Raw genomic sequence first — 19,499 nt, 5'->3', positions numbered from 1 at the left:
ATCATTTTTTTCCATGTGGTCAATTCTGCTTTTTAAAGAGCTCTTTTCTTTAGTGATTTTTGTACCTCCTTTTCTTTTTGATCAATCCTGTTTTTTGAAGTTCTTCTCTTTAGTTAATTTTTGTGCCTCTTTTATAATTTCGCCAAATTTTGTTTAAAGGATATTATTTTCTTTAGCAGTTTTTGTGCCTCTTTTACCAAGCTGTTAATTCTCTTTTTCAAAATTTTCTTGCATCACTCTCATTTCTTTTCCCAATTTTTCCTCTACCACTAATTTCTTTCTTCATCTATTCCAGGAATTCTTGCTGACCTTGTGTTCAATTAGCATTTTTCTTTAAAGTTTTTTGGGGAGCTGTTTTCACATTGCTATCTTCCAAGTTTATGTCTTAGTCTTCTTGGTCACAGTAGCAGCTTTTTATAGTAAAGTTTTTTGTTGTTTGTTCATTTTTTTCCTAAACTATTTCTGGACTGAACTTTATGGTAAAGTTGGACTCAGTTCATCTTGGGGTATGTAGGCCCTACTCCAAGTTTCTGGCTTTTTTGTGCTACTGTTTTTAGAGCTAATTCTGGGGGGGGGGTCTGCAAGTTTTGGATGCTTCCAATGGGGTCATTATTCTCCTGGTCTGTGATCAGGTCTTTACTCAGGAAGGTTTCCTGGTTCCTTGCAATTACAAGGACTAGTATTCCTCTATGCTTTGATAGAATTGCCAGCCAGTGCCAGCTGAATCCAGTGTCAGCAAAGGGTCCTCTATAATCTTTCTTTTTCTATTTTTTTTGTTTTTTGTGGGACAATGGGGTAACTTACCCAAAATCACACACCTGGTAAGTATCAAGGGTCTGAGGTCAAATTTGAACTCAGGTGCTCCTGATTCCAGAATCTGTACCTCTCTCCATTGGGTCACCTAATTGTTCCCTCCTGTAATCTCTTTCTGAGCAAGTTGTCCTACCCCCCTTACTGTTGTTGAACTAAGAGCTCCCTTAACTGCTGCAGCTTCAGGCAAGTGGACTCCGGTTAAGCCTCCACACTGGTGTCACAGACTTCTGCCACCCTTCCTTGATCTCATCTGCTTGAGGTCTGAGGGTAACATCAGCTTCCCAGGGTTGTTCTGATGTGGGTCAAATGAGATAATGTATGTAAAGTGTTATGCTGGTCTTTAAGTAGTACAGAAATACCAGCTAGCAGGTATTGTTATTAGCTCTCCCAGCTTTTGAACTGGATGAACAGGCTAGCCGACAATACAAGGATTTTGTAGGTGATGGCTTTGGGCAAGGTTAACTTTTAATCTCCCCAGGGACAATCCTCTGTACACCTGACATCCTTTGGGAAGACAGAAAGGGGCCCTTCCCACCTGCAGAAGGTAAAACTGAGGTACTTACAAAGTCTGGTCAGGACATGCCCCCTGGACTTGAGATTGCTCTTTAGAGAACCCCTGGGTTGTGAGCTATGATAGGGTGATAGATGTAATCCTTTCCTCTGGTAACTCCTGTTCTGAGATGGGAATACACAATCCCAATAGCAAATAATATAAATTTCTAAATATATAATACCTCAAAAATCTCAGTACAGTTTTAAACTATTAAAACTTTAATAGCTTAAAACTAAAGGTATAGTTTTAAGCTATTAAAGCAGCTTTAATAATAGCTTAAAACCGCACCAAGACTTTTGGGACTCTGCATAAATACATATAAAACACTTGGGCAGCTGGGAGAGTTTAAATGCCTCAGTGTTGAGGAAATGGAATGTGTAATTCTAGGGAGCAAGGCCATGAGGAAGGCAGCATTCTGTGATATTTAGGAGGGAGGAGTAATTTAAGGAGGAAGCCTGAATAGGACTAATTCCCTCTCCCCACTCCCAACCTACACAATTTGAGCTGTGTTCTGTGTTCTGTCCCTGGAATTTGAAACCATTTTCCTCAGAGACTCCTCCCACTCCCACCTCACCCCCAATTCTATTCATGAAGAAATGTCACCTATTCTACAGATGGAAAAATTGAGTCTCAGAGGATAATGAAAATGAGTAGAATATTCAAGTCCTAATCCTGCACACACACACACACACACACACAAATACATATATATTCACACACCCTCTTGTAGGGTATGTTTTGGGAAACTATCCTCTGGACTCTTTAAGGAAGAGGAAAGGCTGTTGCAGGGATGGATGCATGTGAATGGGAGATCAGCAGTCCTGCCTGGGAGAAGTCAATCAGAAATATTAATAAAACCAAAGGCTAAGAGCCCCTGATTCTGGAGTTCTGGGTAAGGGGAACAGCTGGACCATCTCTGCTTCTGGCCCTCTTTAACCAAGGAGGATGTTAAGAGTCCCTTGAGTTCATAATTGAATTGATGCTGAGTGGGAGTGGGAAGGGAGGGGGGAGAGCTGACAGACTTGTTAGAATTGGAATAAACCTCAGTGAGATTCTTTATGTCAATCTGAACACCATGCCCTACTATTTACAGATAAGGGAAAAGGCATCTCAGAGAGGGGTAGGAACTTATCCAATGTCACACAGCTAACTCATTCTGGGGAGATTCCAGGAACAAGGTTCTTTCTACTATGCAACATGAATTCTACCGGAAGAGATTAGCAATTCTGCCTTTCCTCATCCCCCACTCACCCCCAAACCAAACAGAACAGGATCCTGGCTTTCCTTCGTCTTCTCCCTAGGAATTCTCCCTAGAAAATATGTCATTCTTGAAGAAGGCAAATCAGTAGGAATCATAGAATAGTTAGAAGGGGTTTTAGCAAATCAAGGGTGGGGGGTTCTTAAGTTGAGGATCAGAAACTTGTTTTTAAAGAAATATTTTGATAACTTTTCAATGCAGTTTTCTTTGTAATCTTATGCATTTTGTTTTATAAAGTAATTTCTTTACTGTGTTCTGAGGAGGAGTCCATTGATTTCACCAGACTGCCAGGGAGGTCACTGACACAAAGCTTAACAACTCCAATGTAAATCAACCTCTCTCCTTTTTTTTTCCCTGAGGAAACTGGGAGCCAGAGAGGTTCCTTGAGAGCAGGATCTGGTTTGGGTCTGCTTTTGCATTTCTTTGTATCATCAGTGTTTAGCCCAATGCTTGACTTGGATAGTAGGTGCTTAATAAATTCTGTCTGACTTGGCCAATATCATAAAGGGAGGGGCAGGGTTCAGATTCAAGCATAGGTCTTTTGACTTCAAATAAAAGAGACTCTCTCTCCAGGCCTCACCCCTACATCTTTATCCTCATCAATTAATCCTTTCACCCTGAGAGAGTCCTCACCCCCTCTTCTCTTTGCCTTCTCTTTGTACCTCTTTTATAGACAGAGGGCAGAGGGGGAAACCAAGGTCAACCTAACAAGGAGGTTGTTCTGAGAGTGTTCCCACTCTGGATTCTCTGGCTGGACATCTTGGGGGATAGAACTGAGAGTCTCAGATTCTGCCCTTCTAGTAGCTTTTTATCTACTCCACCCAAAACCTAATCTGAATCCCTTTCATTCCCAAAATTTGGCAATAGGCATTGAGGAGCACAGGTTCTTCACATTTTAGAGATGGGTAAACTAAGGTAAGAAGTTAGAGATGAAACTAAGTCCCTAGAGCCCTGCTTCTGGGCTCCCCTTCCCAACTCCCCAGGCACCTAGTTGACTCCACATGGCAGGTGGGAGAAGTGGAGCTGAGAGGAGTTCCCAGACTAAATAATCAATTTGTGTGCTCCAAGGTGTGTGTGTGTGTGTGTGTGTGTGTGTGTACACATGGGAGACAGTATACATTAGAATGTTAGGTGTGGTGTCAAAAGGGAAGTGGGTTTGAATCCTGACTTTGATGGCCACTAATAAAATGATCTTGGAAGCTCAGTATCCCAAGCCTCAGTTCCCCCATTTATAAAATGTAGATAATATCTGTGATATCTATGTCACATTATAGTTAGGAAAATGTTATGCAAATCTTAGCACACACTAAAACCGTGAGCTCCTAATATTATATATGTGCATTCATGCATATGAATATACATGTGCATAGCATGTCAGTATATCTAGGAACCTAGGGGTCTACCTCTGTTTGCACATGTGATTATGTGTTCATACACATGTGTATGTGGGTGAGGCGTGCGCCTGGGAAGAAGCAAATTCTCCTTCAGGGAACCCATGTGACATGACGGCACACAATGTCAGCTTCCCGGCACCCTCAGGGCTGTTGGCTTTGGTGGTGGTAGAGGACACGTGAGCCATGAGGAGGGGGGGAGGGAATGATAGGAGCCAACTCCCCCCCCAATCAGGAAGGCGGCCAAATGAGGGGGGCGTTCAGCTGCGGAAATTGAAAATCTGTATCCCCTGGGCCAAGCCTGCCAACTGCTCTTGCTGATACAGATGCAAAGATAGAAAAAGAAACAGAGATAGAAAGAGACAAGGAGATATGGAGAGAGAACCAAGGCAGAGACACACAGGGACTGCAGAACAAAATCAGACAGCTGCACTGCAGAAGACATAGGATTAGAACCCAGGTTTCTAGACTCCCAGCCTGGGGTTCTCGCCACCTCCCTCCTCCTCCACCTCCTTCCACCTCCCTCCTCCTCCACCTCCTTCCACCTCCCTCCTCCTCCACCTCCTTCCACCTCCCTCCTCCTCCACCTCCTTCCACCTCCCTCCTCCTCCACCTCCTTCCACCTCCCTCCTCCTCCCTCCTCCTCCACCTCCCTCCACCTCCCTCCTCCTCCACCTCCCTCCACCTCCCTCCTCCTCCACCTCCCTCCTCTTCCACCTCCCTCCTCTTCCACCTCCCTCCTCCACCTCCCCCCTTCTCAAGCAGGTTGATAAGAGATGATCCCAGAGCTCCTAAAGCTTCCTTCACCCCCTCCACCCCTTCTCCCTCCTCCACTACCTCTCTCTCTCCTCAACCACCTTCCTCCTCCTCCACCTTCCTCCTTCACTTCCCTCCTCTACATCTCCCTCCCCCTCCCCCTCCTCCCTCCTATCATACTTACCCACTTTCAGCCCTGATCTGCTCTGCTGCCCTATCTCAAGCAGTTTGAGAAGAGGTGACCTCAGAGTTCCTGAGGCTTCCCCTACCTTTTTTCTTCATCATGGAGTCACATGGACCAACCTTCTGTTAGTCCACCAATCTTTAGTGTTTTTTTTTGGGGGGGGTGCTCATTTTTGCTTTTTGCTTCTGTTTTTCCTCTGACAGGACCCCTTTACTTCACTGGGCCAGGATTTTGCTTCTACAGACCTGTCTCTGAGGTCTTCAGGTCAGGTTGATTGAGGTGGGACTTGAACGTGCCCTATTGGTATCTATCTTGCCCTCCCCATCTGGGCTGTCTCTACTAACATACACATACATACATACATACACTTTCTGGACACCATGATGCCAGCCATTCTTCCCTGCTAAGATTAACTCACTCTCTGCCCCGTATGATCCGTTCTTGATGAACATGTGATTTCTCCCCTTCAGGCCAAGAGACCCATCTTCCACACGGTGGGGCAGGTGCCTGGGTCACATTCTCTCCGACTCCTACTCCATTTTCCATATAGGTGAGCTCTCAAAGGATTGTTTGAGGATGTTCAGGAAGGGGACAATACAGGCAGCATCAAAAGAGCAGAGATTAAATTCTGACTCTCCACTACAGGGGCATCAAACTCAAATAAAAACAGGAACCGCTAAACAACACATAGGGATCCTTATGGGCTCCATATTGACTTAGAAAACCACTGTGTGTGTGTGTGTGTGTGTGTGTGTGTGTGTGTGTGTAAAATCAGATAGTAACTACATTTTAATCTGATTTGGATTTTACTCTGAAGTGTTGTCACCTAGATCAGCAACATCTTTGTCCAGTCTTTGGATGGGACAGATCCCATAACCTCCTTGAACCTCAGTTTCCTTTTATGTAAAATGAAGGGACTTGGAAAAGCTGACCTTGAAGTTCCCTTCTGTCTGTGATCTTCTGTTCCCTAAAGTCTCTTCCAGCTCTGACATTCTGTGACTCTGAAGTGTGACCTTAGACCCTAATTCCCAGGGTTCTCATTGTCCTTTTGGGGAGCAATAGCCCCAATCTCTCTCCCTGTCCCATTTTCACTGCTCTCTCAAGCCTGCTCCTAGAGCAGTGCCCTCCCTTTCTTCTTAAAGGGAGTCAGATTTGGACTCTGACTCCTTTGAGGAGTTTGGGCAGGAGAGGAATGGTACAATCCTACGACTTCCTCCCCTAATGGGTCTAAGAATTAGGTCTGGAAGGGAACCCAGTGATCATCTAATCCCAATCGCATCAGTTTTACAGATGAAGAAACCAAGTCACCAAGGAGTTGACCAAGGTCACAGTGAGCAGATGGGGACAGGATTTGAACCCAAGTCTTTGTTGATTAATATTTTATTTGTTTTCCAATTATATACAACAGTAATTTCTACCCATCATTTGCTGTAAGGTTTTGAATTTTACAATCTTTCCCCCACCTTCCCTTCCCTCCCATCCCCCCACAGAAGGCAGTCTGGTAATTTTTACATTGTACATTGATCGAAATTGAATGTGTGTGGGGAGAAATCATATCCTTGAGGAGAAAACAAAACACTAGAGATTGCAAAATTCTGTAGTATATGACACTTTTCTTTATTAAAAAAGTGAAGGTAAAAGACTTTGAACCCAAGTCTTTTGAGCCCGGATCCAGCAGTCTAGACAGTCTCTAACGGGCTGCCCTGGGGGGGGGGGTGATTCTGGGTCTCTGTCCCAGTGGAAGAAAGCCCCTGAACCCGGTTCCCGGCATCCGCAGCAGGCTCTGAGCCTGGTACCCTCCCCACTGTTTATCTGGGCCGGCCGGAGGACCGGCCTCTGTCCGGCCTCGGGGCTCCTGCAGGGGAAGTGGGGCGGAGACTGGGGAGCCCGGCCCAGGGCGTGGCCCCTCCCCTGGGCTCCGCCCCCTCCTGCCCTCCCGGGCTGGGCTCAGCCCCTCAACCCCGCCTGCAGGGCCAGTCTTGCCTTATTCTGCCAGTTGAGGAAGCCACAGGTGAGAGGGCTCTGAGCGCACCCGCCTGGGGGATACTGACCCTCACGGCCTCCCCTTGTTTCTGGCTGGCTGCCTCAGCCCCAGCCTCAGCCCCCCCACCCCAGGTAAGGTTCCAAGGGACCCATTTCTTGGAAATGGAGGGGGGAGGGCAGAGGGAGGGAAAGCTGAGTCCTCTGACACTCAGGGCTAGATCAGCTTTGGGGAGGAATCTTGGGGACACTCCTAAGCCCCCCCACCCTGGACTCTGCACTATGGGGTCCTTTTCTAACGAAGAATCTGCCGTAACCCAAGTCCTGAACCAAGCCACCACCGTCTGACCGAGCTGGGAAGGGGGGAAAGCTGGAGGGGGTGGATCCTGCCCTAGTGATCCCTTTCTAGAAAGGCCGATTCTCTTTGCTGATCCCTCCTCATTTCTCTAGCTCAGCTAAGATGCTCCCTACCGCACCTGCTCCTAGGCCCAACTGATAGTCCCCGGCCGCCTGCTATGGGGTTCTTCTCCTGCTTCCTGCTCCTCCTGGCCCAGGGGCTGCCTTCTTTGGGTGAGTCGTGGCACTGTACTGGCATCCCATATGCTGCCTCCCGGAACTTCAGTGTTGAGTATGTGGTCCCCAGTTTTGAGGCTACTGCCCCCATCCAAAGGGTGGTAGCTTTTGAGAAGGGTCAGCTCATCTTTGTGGCCACCAGAAACCAACTCCACATGCTGAATGCCAGCCTGGGGTTGGTCCAGAGCCTGGTCACAGGCCCCACCGGTCACCCTAGCTGCCACTCCTGTAAAGCATGTGAGCGGTCAGAGTCCTCACTACCCAGCGAAGACACAGACAACGTGGTGTTGGTTCTGGATCCTGACCAAGAGTGGCTCTACAGTTGTGGCTCCTCCCTGCAAGGTCGCTGTTTTCTTCACAATCTGTCTGATGGCGATTCTGTCCATTTGAACCAAACTTCCTGCCTCTGGTCCCCCTCAGCCAATAGTCCTTGGGATTGCCCCGACTGTATAGCCAGCCCACTAGGCACCCAGGTGACTGTGGTTGAGCAGGGCCATTCACCTTATTTCTATGTGGCCTCCACCTTGAATCAGAAGGTGGCCTCCAGGTATAGTCCTCTCTCTGTGTCCATCCGCAGACTCAAATCAAACCATCGAGGCTTTGCCCTCTGTTCCCCTGCTCTGTCTGTGCTGCCCCCATACCTGGTTACCTATCCCATTGAATACATCTACACCTTCCACTCTGGAAGCTATGTCTACTTCCTTACGGTTCAGCCAGAGTCCTTGAAAGTTCTCACCTTCCATACTCGATTGGTGCGGCTTAGTGCGACTGAGTCGGATCTGGGGGAGTACCGAGAGCTGGTCCTCGACTGCCACTTTTCTTACAAGAGGCGGAGAAGACAGGTGGACAACATGGAGGAGGAAACCTATAACGTGCTTCAAGCAGCCCATGTGGCCCGTGTGGGGTCCTCACTGGCAACGGACCTAGATGTTTCTGAGGGCCAGAAAGTGTTGTTTGGAGCCTTTGCGGTGAGCCAAGAGGGGAGTCGAATCCCACGCCACAAATCGGCTATCTGCGCCTTTCCCATAACCAAATTGGATGAGTTCATTGATAGTGGAATGGAAAGATGCTGTGGCTCCCAGGCCAACCAGGAGCGGGTGGAGCGAGGAGTGGAGTTCTTTCAACCCCAGAGCTACTGCCCAGATCTGGTGAGAAGGGGAAAGGAAAAGTGGTGACAAAAGGGAGGAAAATCCACTGGTTTGAGGTGCACAAGAGACCAAATCTGGGCAAGGTTCTTTCCACTCCAAGAAAATTAGAGCCAGGGCAAAGCTTGAGGATTTGGCATTAGAACAGATTCAGGTCTTTGCCCTGCCATACATTATGACAAATCCTTTTGCCTCTCTCGGTCTGTTTCCTCATCTGAAATATGAGGTAGTTGGACTAGAATCAGGGGCTTTTAACCTGCAGTCTCAGTTTTACTAGTGTAAATAGAAGAAAGAAAATACTTCTTTATTTTCAGTAACTTCTCACTGAAATTTAACATCGCTATCAATCAATGAAGGAAGGCAAGAATCCCAGGGTATTAAACTTAATCAGATTACTGAAGAGGTCTGTGGCACAAAAAACAGTTATAATACGTGGCCTAGATGATTCCTTCCAGAGCTAGAGCCACGGCACAGAAATGGAGGTAAGGTTGCTGAATTCTGGGGAGCTAGAAGGGTGGTGAGCTTAGAAATCCTAGCTAATCTGTTTGGGAAGAGGGAAGAAGAGGCCCCACCTCTACGAGACTTCCTCTAGCCTTTGCTCTAGCCCCACCCTCTACTTTGGCCCCTGATTTATTAGGTAGTTTCCAAGGTTACACCAAAGAGTGATTACAACATAGTCTGAGCTCTGACTCTTATCCCCCCCTCTTCCCCCCCCATCCAAGCTACCAGAACAGCTGGCAACCCTTTTCTGAGGAATCCTTTTCCCATCCACCTCCAAGACTCTGTTAACTATCTTCTATCTTCCCAAGAGTAGGACAATTGAGCCTAGGTTAAGTCCTCTCCTAGGAAACATACCTCCCAACCTTCTAGAATCATTGATTTTATTGCTGAAAGGGATTTTAGAGATCATTTAGTGCAAGGGTTCTTAACTTGGGACCCATGAATCCCACGTGGGAATCCATGGAGAGATTTCAGGGGTCTAATGATTTTGGGATAGGAAAAAAAATTCCTTTTCTTTTTTTTCTGAGCTAACCTTTAATTGAAATGTAGCATTTCCTTCAATTGTGAATTAAAATAACAACATTATTCTAAGAAGGGACCCTTGGGTTTCAGCAGATTGCCAAAGGAGAGGGGCCCAAAACCCCCCAAAAAAGGTTAAATATCTCTTCTCCAATTTAATCCCCTCCATTTACCAAAAGGAGTTAAAGAATGAGACCCAGAAAAGTTGAAGTAAAAATGATTTGCTTAAAGTCACAGAGACAGGGGATTGTACCCTAGGCCCTCTGCTTCTCCATCTGGCAGCTTTCCAATATCACATGCCCAGAACACTATCCTCTGCTACATCAAGGTCCCTTCCCCTGGAACAGGGGCATGGTTTCTGGCTTTGTGTGTTTGGAGTTTTGGTGTAATTAGCAGCCCCCCAGAAAGGGGCTTCTGAGGATTAAAGAGTTCCTGCCTCAAACAAATCCTAGTCTGCTACTGTAGGCCAGGAACTCAGTCTAGGCCTTTCCTAGGAAAGTGGGATTGTGGCTGAGGGTCAGGGCTTAGGTTAATACCTCCCTTCCCCAAAGGGTAGACTCAAAAAATAAGGAGTTGAGAGAATATGGGTTTGGGAATGGGGGCTCAAGGGTACTTTCTGGGTTTGAGTCATTTCTGCAAGTGCTGAGGCCAGGGTGCAGGACTTTGTAAACATCCTGGGTTTGGGAGCAATGGCTGCAGACATCTGTTGGGTTGTGAACAGGCAGGTAGGGTGGAGTAGAGGGTGTGACTGATTAAAAAGGAACACCAGCACCTCCCTTCTTGGCCCATGCTGCCAAGTTCCATGCTGCTCTAGCACTGGTTGGGCCCAGGCCTCTTTTGTGCTTTCCTATGGGATCCCAGATTCCTCATTGTTCAGAATCCTCCTATTGGTCTAGGTCTGAGGGTCCTTTCAAGTCTAAATCTATGATCCTGTAAAGTCACTCAGGTAGTGATGGGGTAGAATTTGAAGCCAAAGTCTTCTAACTTCAAATCTGTAATTTTCTTTCTTGGAGGGCCAAACTCTTGAACATCTAGGTTTCCACCTGATAGGGTCTAGCCCTCAAATTTGAACACTATCCTTCCCCTTTAATCACCCCACCTCAGATTATATACCCCTAGTTTGAGAGGAGGCCAAAGATATGATAAAGTAAATTTCCAACCTTCTCTCTGATTTCTACCTGGGGAAAACTGTCCCTTATGGTCAGATTAAGTGATTCACCTGCTTAGGGTCAGAGGAAACCAACTGCCATCGTTCTCTGAAATTAGAAGTTAGCCTCTAGGGTTCTCTAGATCCAGAGATTTTTAGCATCACAGATTCCTTTGGCAGTCTGCTGAACCCTAGGGAGTTCTCAAAATTATGTTTTTTAATGAGTAGAAGAAATGCTAAATTTCATTTAGAAGTTAGTGAAAATAAGGCTATATATGTATATGTATGTATGTATGTATGTGTGGGTGGGTGTGAATGTATCTATATTCATCAACAACAATATAGGTATATGTATGCATAATATATATGTAAATACACACATACATATTTTACACACACACACATATATATATATATATATATATATATATATATATATATATGTATGTATACATGTTTTTTGCATCCAAGATCCAGATCCCCTGAGATCCCTCCATGGACTCCTTGTTAAGAACTTCTGGGCTAGACTCAAGAGATTTTAACAAAAAGAACACAAACCAAAACTTTGCCTTGGGTCTGGCTCTGACTCTCCCAGTGACCACCTATGGGAATTAGTTGCCTAAAGTGTTCAGTGTTCCATTATCTACACACCTTCCCCATCGGATCAGAATTTTGTACTTTTCAAAGTACTCACTGGCATTGGCTCATTGAATCCTCAGGACAGCCCTAAAACGAGGCAGGCATTAAGAGTCTCCATTTTCTCAGATGTAAAAACAAAAAGATAACAGTTATAAATTATTTTAATAACAGAGGGTAATAAACACAAGAGGGCTTTGATGGACCCTATTTGATATAAGCCACAAATCTTCAAACAGGATGATGGTATGCTTTTTTGTTTTGTTTTTAACAGAAAACTTCATTGAAGATTTTTTTTTTTAACCTAACATTTGCAAAGGAGAAAAAGGAGACTCCAGGAGAGAAGTTATTTGGTCAAAGTCAAATAAATAGCTATGAAGTGATAGAACTAAGATGTGAAACCAGGTCTTTCTGACTTTGCAGAATTCTTTCCCCTCATTATATTTTATTTTTCCGCTGCATATTTAGCCTTATCCCCATTATACAGATGAAATGACTAAAATTCAGAGAAGTTAAGTAATTTAACCAAGGCTATTCAGGAAGTTACTAGTTGAGTCACATTAGACCCCTTGCTTATCTTATCCTTTTATGTCTTTCAAGATTCTTTCCATCAAAGTTCCATTGCCTTGGAATTCCAATGCTGAATTTCCCAGTGAGGAAACTGAGACTCAGCAAGGTTAAGCAAAGTAGGAACTTTACCTGTCTTTTTGAAGGGGTGAGGCAAAGCCAGCCCAGCCCTTCCTCTTCCTTCCACCCCCTCAATTCTGTTGCAGGAGAGTGAATCACTGGGAGTCCATGATGCTAGAGGGGAATGTCCTTTCTTTCAACTAATGATAAAGATGATTCCTAGTGAAGAAACAGATCCCCAGGCAGTAAGGGACTGGGCACATACAAAAAAAATCCATTAGAGGAGAAACTGCTTCCTTGACCCTACACACCCTTTTCATACGAACTGATCCCCAGATTACACAATCTCCATTCCTAAATTTAACTCCTGCTGTTACCAGTACTCCTCTGGTTTTGGAACCATCCTTAGGATCTTGGATTTAGCTAGAGCATGACCAAGCCCCTCCTTTTAGTGATAGAGAATCAGAGACTTTCATGACTCTCCTAGGGTCATGGAGTAAATAACTTGCAATTGCTTAGTGGTTAGATTGGGATGTGGCCAAGTTATAGATTTGATTGCCATATCCCTGTCTATCTCCTGGGCAAAATAGATTAGGAGCTAGGGGTAGAGAATCTTTTTCATTCTGATTTTGGCAGCCCCTCTCTACTCTGTCTTTTTTGTTTGTTTTTGCAAGGCAATTGGGGTTAAATGACTAGCTCTGGGTCACACAGCTAGATAATTATTATGTGTCTGAGGTCGAATTTGAACTCAGGTCCTCCTGACTCCAGAATCAGAGCTCTATCCACTGCACCACCTAGCTGCCAGATAGCCCCTCTCTGTAGCAGACACATCAGGAATGATTATGGGGTCATCAATCCAAAACCAAAAGAGATTTTATACACCCTCTAGTCCAGCCCCCTTCTTTTTTCTTTTTCTTTTTCTTTTTTTGGTTTTTGCAAGGCAATGGGGGTTAAGTGACTTGCCCAAGGTCATACAACTAGGTAATAAGGTCACATTTGAACTCAGGTCTTCCTGACTCCAGGGCTGGTGCTCTGTCCACTGTGCCACCTAACCCCTAGTTTACTTCTTTTACAGATGAGGAAGGCCTAAGGAGGTCTTTGACTTCAACTCTATGTATTTTCCACTATACCACTCTGCCCTTTCTCCAAAGGGTTGTGACCATTAGTTGAGTCCATTTTTTACTTATGTTGATTTAATTGTAACTCTGAATAGGGCTAGTCAGTGCTTAAAATGTGGGACCCACCCAAATGTTTTCATCCTGATTGAGCTAGTATGTGCTGGTGCAGTGGGGGGAGAAAGGCAGGGTGGGGGTGTGACAGACAGACACCTGTGTAGACTGGTAGTCTCCACCCCAGCTGCTTCTTCAGCTGCACAGGCCTGTCTACCCCATTCCCTCCCACCCCACCCTCTCCCCAAAATTCTTTTGGGACTTAGAAAGGGCAAGAAGGGAATGAAGAGGGATGAAGTCTAGCCTAGGAAATCTAGAGAACCTGGGGCCAGGCCCAGTCTTCCAGACAGAAGGTTTGACCCCTCTTCTGTTTGGAGGGTTAATCATTCCAGGTTCCAGGGTCCACCTCCTGGGACTTGCTTGGTGGGGGTGGGGAAGTGAGTGGGTGTGACTCGAAGTGTGTGTTCAGTGTGTCATTCCTATACTTCTTGGTCCTAAATTTAGAGTCTGAGACCTTGGTTTGTTCAGGACCTGTCTCCTATAGTCACTGATTGTGTACCTGGGGCAAGTCATTTAAACAGAACTTATTTCTTCCTCTATAAAAGGAAGGGACTTGAACAAAATAATCTTTTGGGTCTTTTCCAGCTCTAAACATTCTACAGGGGCAGAATGAGCCTGACTAGATTAGCAGGAGACCTGTGACCTAGTCTGGGCTCTGCTTCTAATTCTCTAACTTTGTCCTCTCTGGGTTTCAGCTTCTTCTTCTATAAAATGGGGGTGTTATAACTACTGACTCCTTTATTGCCTCAGAGCAGCTATGGAGGTGTTCTGTATGGTTCAAAGATACTGGTGTTCCCTCATCTAACTCTGTATTGATTTGTCAGTGTTTGGGGGACTAATGTTCATGGGGTGGGGTGGAGCTGGAAGGACTGATGATCATTCTCTGCCCTCCTGAGAAAGAAGTCCTTAGGGTAAGGCAGGGTTTGAGCTGGCACCATTTGCCTTGTGTCTGGAAAGTGAGACCTGTCATGCATGGTCAGAACCTTACCTCTCTCTGAATCATGCTTAGAACATTTTGCAGAAACTTCGTCCCTGGAAGCCCCCCACCCTCCCAGTCCAGAAGAGTCTCCAGAGCTTCCATGGGAAGATCTAGTAGGATATATTCCGGGGTAAGAACAGCAGATTTAGAAACAAAGAATCTGATTCCATATCCTGACTCTGCTTCTTATCTAGCTGTGTGACCCTGGGTCAGTAACTTCCCTTTCTTGTCTTCATTTGTAAAAAGTAAGAGATTATACTCATTCCTTTCTTTTCACTCTAAATTCTGTAATCCTCTGTATCCCAAATGTGTCCCTTGGACAGCTGCCCCATAGCCCTTGAGAGTGAGCTAGTGGCTAAGTCTAAGATCATGGTATAAGGGGAGCTGGGGGGGGGGAGGGGTTAGACAATCTGAACTTGATGCCTCATTTCATAAACCTAGACATGGTCCAGCTGTATGCACATGTTGTTCACCTTGACCTTCCCTATTCCCTGACATTTCTCAGCTAGGCCTCGGATTGAGCAAAATCTGAGGCAATATTAGAAACAGGAAATGTGTGTGTGTGTGTGTGTGTGTGTGTGTGTGTGTGTGTGTGTGTGTGTGTGTGTAGGGGGGTAAGATGGATATTGAGAGGAGGAGGAGGAGGAGGAAGGTGAAATTTCTGTGAGTATTGCTTTCAGGGATCTAGTCAGCTTTGTTGGGCTAATTAGTCTTTTGGGGCAGGGTTTGAAAAAAGGGTTGGAAGGTGAGTAAGAGATAAAGAGGGAAAACTTAGAATAAGATTTGGTCTTAGGAAAGACCTAGGTTTGAATAGGGGTTTTAATACTGACTCATTGTGTAACCTCAGACCACTGGGTCTTAATTTCAGCTTCCCTGAAATCAAGATAATAATATTTGTACTGCTGGTTTAAGATGGAGGTAGATGAGGAGAGGATAAGAAGGGGACCCACAGAGGATCTTCAGTTTGCTTTGGGTCCACAAAGGTAGTAAATGAAATATGGCTTGATGGAATGTGGAGGGCCTTGAGTAAAAGGATCAGAAGTTTCTCCTTTATTTGGAAGACCATAGGAAACCACTGAAGCCCTTTGGAAACCTTAAAGAGCTATAGGAATATGAGTTTTCATTTTTATTCTTCTTAATTCTGCTGACTCTCTCTCTTGGTGTCCCTTGATCCTCTCTGCAGCCTAAAACAACATTCTTAGACTCCAATTTCAGCTGCTGGACCTACCCCACAATGATCCCTACCAACCACCCCCGAGTGGACCTTCTTAATGGACATCTGGACAGTGTTCTCCTTACAGCCATCCACATTATCCATCAGGGCAATGCTACTGTGGCACATATGGGCACGGCTGATGGGCGCATCCTACAGGTGAGGATGAGAGCATGGAAGATGGGACATAGGAGTCAAGATTACTATCTCTCTCTTCTGGCAAAGGAAGAAAAGAGTGAGAGAAAGAGCTCTAGTCTTGGAGGCAAGAGAGTTGGAGAGAAATCACAGTTCTTTTTTTATTGATATTTTATTTTTCCATATACATGTTTTGAAAGTTTCTCAACATTTATCCATATGCCTATGTGTATTTTTAAGTTATGAAATTTCCTTTCCCCCTCCCTTCCCACCCCACCCCCCAGCAGTGAATAGTCAGGTTAATATTGTACATACACCTTTGTGTTAAGCATGTTTATAGTTAGTCATTTTTGGTATGAGGAATTAAAATTAAGGGAATGAAGAGTTTTTTTTTAAATTGAATATAGTGTTCATCAGATTCTGAAGAATTTTTTGCTTTGTTTTGTTTTTCTTCCTCTGAATGGGGATAACATTGTCCATAGCTGGTGTAATAGGGTTGTTCTAGCTCTCTGAACTGCTGAGAGGAGCTGCATCCATCAAGTATGATCATCTCACAATATTGTTGTTAATGTGTAGAATGTTCTCTTGGTTCTTCTCCCTTTGCTCAGCATTAGATCCTGTAATTCATTCTATGCTTCTCTAGAGTCTGATCATTTATGGTTACTTATAGAACAATAGTATTCCATAATATTCATTTACCATAGCTTGTTCAACCATTTCCCAATTGATGGGCATCCCTGCAATTTCCAATTCTTTACCACTACAAAAAGAGCTGCTATGAATATTTTGGAACATGTGGGACTTTTCCATTTTTTATGATTTCTTCTGGATCTATGCCTAGAATTGGAATTGCTGGATCAAAGGGTTTGAACCATTTTATGGTTCTTTGGGCATAGCTCCATATTGCTCTCCAGAATGGTTGGATCAGTTCACAACTCCACAAGCAATGCATTAATGTCCCAATCCTCCCACAAGCTCTCCAACATTGATCATTTTCCCTTTTTGTCATCTTAGACAATCTGGTAGGTGTGAGATGATATCTCATAGCTATTTTAATTTGCATTTCTCTAATCAATAATGATTTGGAGCATTTTTTCATATTATTATACATAGCTTTAATTTCTTCATTTGGAAATTGTCTATTCATATTCTTTGACCATTTATCACCTGGGGAATGACTTTTAACCATATAAATTTGATGCAATTCTCTATATATTTTAGAAATAAGACCTTTATCAGAACTGCTAGTTGTGAAGATTGTTGCCCAGCTTTTTGTTTGGCAACATTGATTTTATTAGTGCAAAAACCTTTTAAATTTAATATAATCAAAATCATTCATTTTGCAGTTCATATTGTATTCTAATTCTTGTTTAGTCATAAATTTGTCCTGTTTCCATAGATCTGATAATTTCTTGGTCTATTAATTTATTAATTATTATTGGTCTATTAATTTATCTATGGTGTTTAAATCCTGTACCCATTTTGACCTTATTATAGGGTTTGAGATGTAGGTCTAAGCCTAGTTTTTGCCATACTATTTTCCAATTTCCCCAACAATATTTGTCAAGTAAGAAATCAGTTCTACTATTTACTCTGTGCATACGTGTGTGTGTGTGTGTGTGTGTGTGTGTGTGTGTGTGTGTGTGAGAGAGCGAGAGAGACAGACAGACAGACAGACAGACACAAGGAGAGATAGAGTGAGTGAGCTTGATCTTGAGCAAGTCACTGAACCTGTTTGGACCTCAAGTTTCTTATCTGTAAAATGGGTATAATAATAACCACTACTTCACATGGTGGTTGTAAAGATCAAGTGAGATTAAATGTGTCAAACATCAGATAACCTTTTCAGGGCTCTGTGAATGTTAGGTGTGATCATCATCAAGTATTTTGTAAAGCATCAGGGGCTCTAGCAATATCCGTTCTTTGTGTTCATTTTTGGCCCAGGTGAAGTTGTTCAGGTCTCTAGACTACCTGCTCTACGTGTCCAACTTTTCCTTGGGTTCCTCCCAACCTGTGCATCGTGATGTCAGCCGACTTGGTGACCACCTGCTCTTCAGCTCTGGAAATAAAGTAAAGTCTAGATCTTCCTGGGAGACAGATATACCTCACTCCATTCAGGAGGGCATCACCAAAAGGAATGGGGAGTGCCCCTCTGGTCCTGGCCATTATCTCCCTAAAGGAAAAGACCTAATTTCAATTCAGGAAGCATTTATTTATTTATTGATTTGTTTGTTTGTTTATTTATTTTATTTATAAAAGAAAGATTTTATTTATTTTGAATCTCACAATTTCCCCCATAATCTTGCTTCCCTCCCTCCCCAGAAGGCATTGTGTTAGTTTTTACATTGTTTCCATGGTATACATTGATCTAAGTTGAATATGATGAGAGAGAAATCATATTCTTAAGGAAGAAAAGTAAAGTATAAGAGATAACAAAATTATATAATAAGATAACAGTTTTTTTAAAATTAAAGGTAATAGACTTTGGTCTTTGTTCAAATTCAGGAAGCATTTATTAAGAATCTTCCAAATACTAAGCACTTATTAAGTACCTTCCAAGAACAGAAACATTTATTAAGCACCTTCCTAGTGCTGAATGAGCTCTAAGCTTAATGAAAAATTGAAAGTAGACAAGATGCAGGTCCTGCCTTCAAGGAACTTTCAATCTAATCAGTTTGCAATCTTACTTGTACAGGGAAATAAGAGAATCAGATCTAGTCAGACCCTGGAAAAGTTTGAGAAGGGAATGATTTCTGCCAACTTGAAGACGACACAGGAGAGTGCAGGGAGACAGGATGGCTTTGAGGGTGTAGCACCTGCAGCAGTCTAGAAGGAAAGGAAGAATTTCAGGAAATGTAAATATAGGGGGGGTATAGATTAAGAGAGGAGTCTATCTCAGGAATTCAGTTTTTTTGTGGTGCTTGCAGGTGAGTTAAATGAATTAAGGAAGGTCTTGGATGCCAGAATCAGAAACATATTTTATTTGGTAGACAAAGGAGAGCCATTGAAGGTTTTTAAGGGATGGTGTGATGATGTGAGATGTGCCTTAGGGGGATTATTTGGAGAAGTAATCAAGGAAAAGGAGAGACTGGAGACAGGGAGAGAGGTAAGACCTGGTCCATGCCTTGCTGGAAGTCACTTTAGTAGAGGAATAAGACAAACTACAATAGACAACATAGCATACAATAGTACATAGTAAGAATGAAGAAAAGTCTAAGTAAGGTTGTTAATGCTATGAGAGTACCCTTTAAGGTACCCTTGCTGGAGTCTCCAGCCTTGGCCCAAAGCTAAGGCTGCCTACAAAAGGTGAAAGACAGGGTCGGACTCTCTGTCTTTCTACATCTCTGTCTCTCTCACTCCCCTCTCTGTGACTCTGTCTCTCCTTCCCTCTGTCTCTGTTTGTCTATCTATAGCTCTGTCTCTCTCTCTCTCTCTCTCTCCCTGTCTCTGTTTCTCCTTCCCTCTGTTTCTGTTTGTCTGTCTTTCTCTGTCTCTCTCTCCCTTGACTGTGACAAATGCCCCCTACCTCTGCCCCCAGGTCTTCAAGGTGCCAATCCGAGGCCCTGGTTGCCGTCACTTCTTGACCTGTAGAAATTGCCTGAAAGCCGAGCTCTTCATGGGCTGTGGCTGGTGTGGGGATGTCTGTGCCCGACAAGATGAGTGTCCAAGTACTTGGCAGCGGGAGTCCTGCCCACCCCATATTACTGAGGTATGTCTTCCTGTCCCTGTGCCTCTATCACCATTCCCAGAGAAACTGCTCTTTCTCCTGGACCAACTCAGGAAGAAATATTAAAATCAAGTCACTCAGCCCTGACCAGAATCTGTCTCCCGGTTCCCCAGTATATGCAGAGAGGTCAGTT

General features: G+C 44.2%; 1 protein-coding gene across 3 annotated transcripts in view; it reads left to right on the top strand.

The window, feature by feature from the left end:
* Nucleotides 1-6,946: 6,946 nt before the first annotated feature.
* The window catches only part of MST1R (macrophage stimulating 1 receptor), a 34,037-nt gene continuing 21,484 nt past the window's right edge, over nucleotides 6,947-19,499 (top strand). For all 3 annotated transcript variants that reach the window (XM_074197984.1, XM_074197983.1, XM_074197986.1), the window contains exons 1-5: nucleotides 6,947-7,070; nucleotides 7,386-8,656; nucleotides 15,475-15,663; nucleotides 17,584-17,709; nucleotides 19,178-19,348. In XM_074197984.1, coding sequence (XP_074054085.1) covers nucleotides 7,451-8,656; nucleotides 15,475-15,663; nucleotides 17,584-17,709; nucleotides 19,178-19,348 — 1,692 coding nt within the window. In that variant the 5' untranslated portion in view covers nucleotides 6,947-7,070; nucleotides 7,386-7,450. The remainder of the gene's footprint in view (nucleotides 7,071-7,385; nucleotides 8,657-15,474; nucleotides 15,664-17,583; nucleotides 17,710-19,177; nucleotides 19,349-19,499) is intronic.

The sequence above is a fragment of the Macrotis lagotis genome, chromosome 8 (assembly GCF_037893015.1).
Source record: "Macrotis lagotis isolate mMagLag1 chromosome 8, bilby.v1.9.chrom.fasta, whole genome shotgun sequence".
Taxonomy (NCBI): domain Eukaryota; kingdom Metazoa; phylum Chordata; class Mammalia; order Peramelemorphia; family Peramelidae; genus Macrotis; species Macrotis lagotis.
Note: the sequence above shows the minus strand (reverse complement) of the source record. Positions and strands in the feature narration are given on the sequence as shown.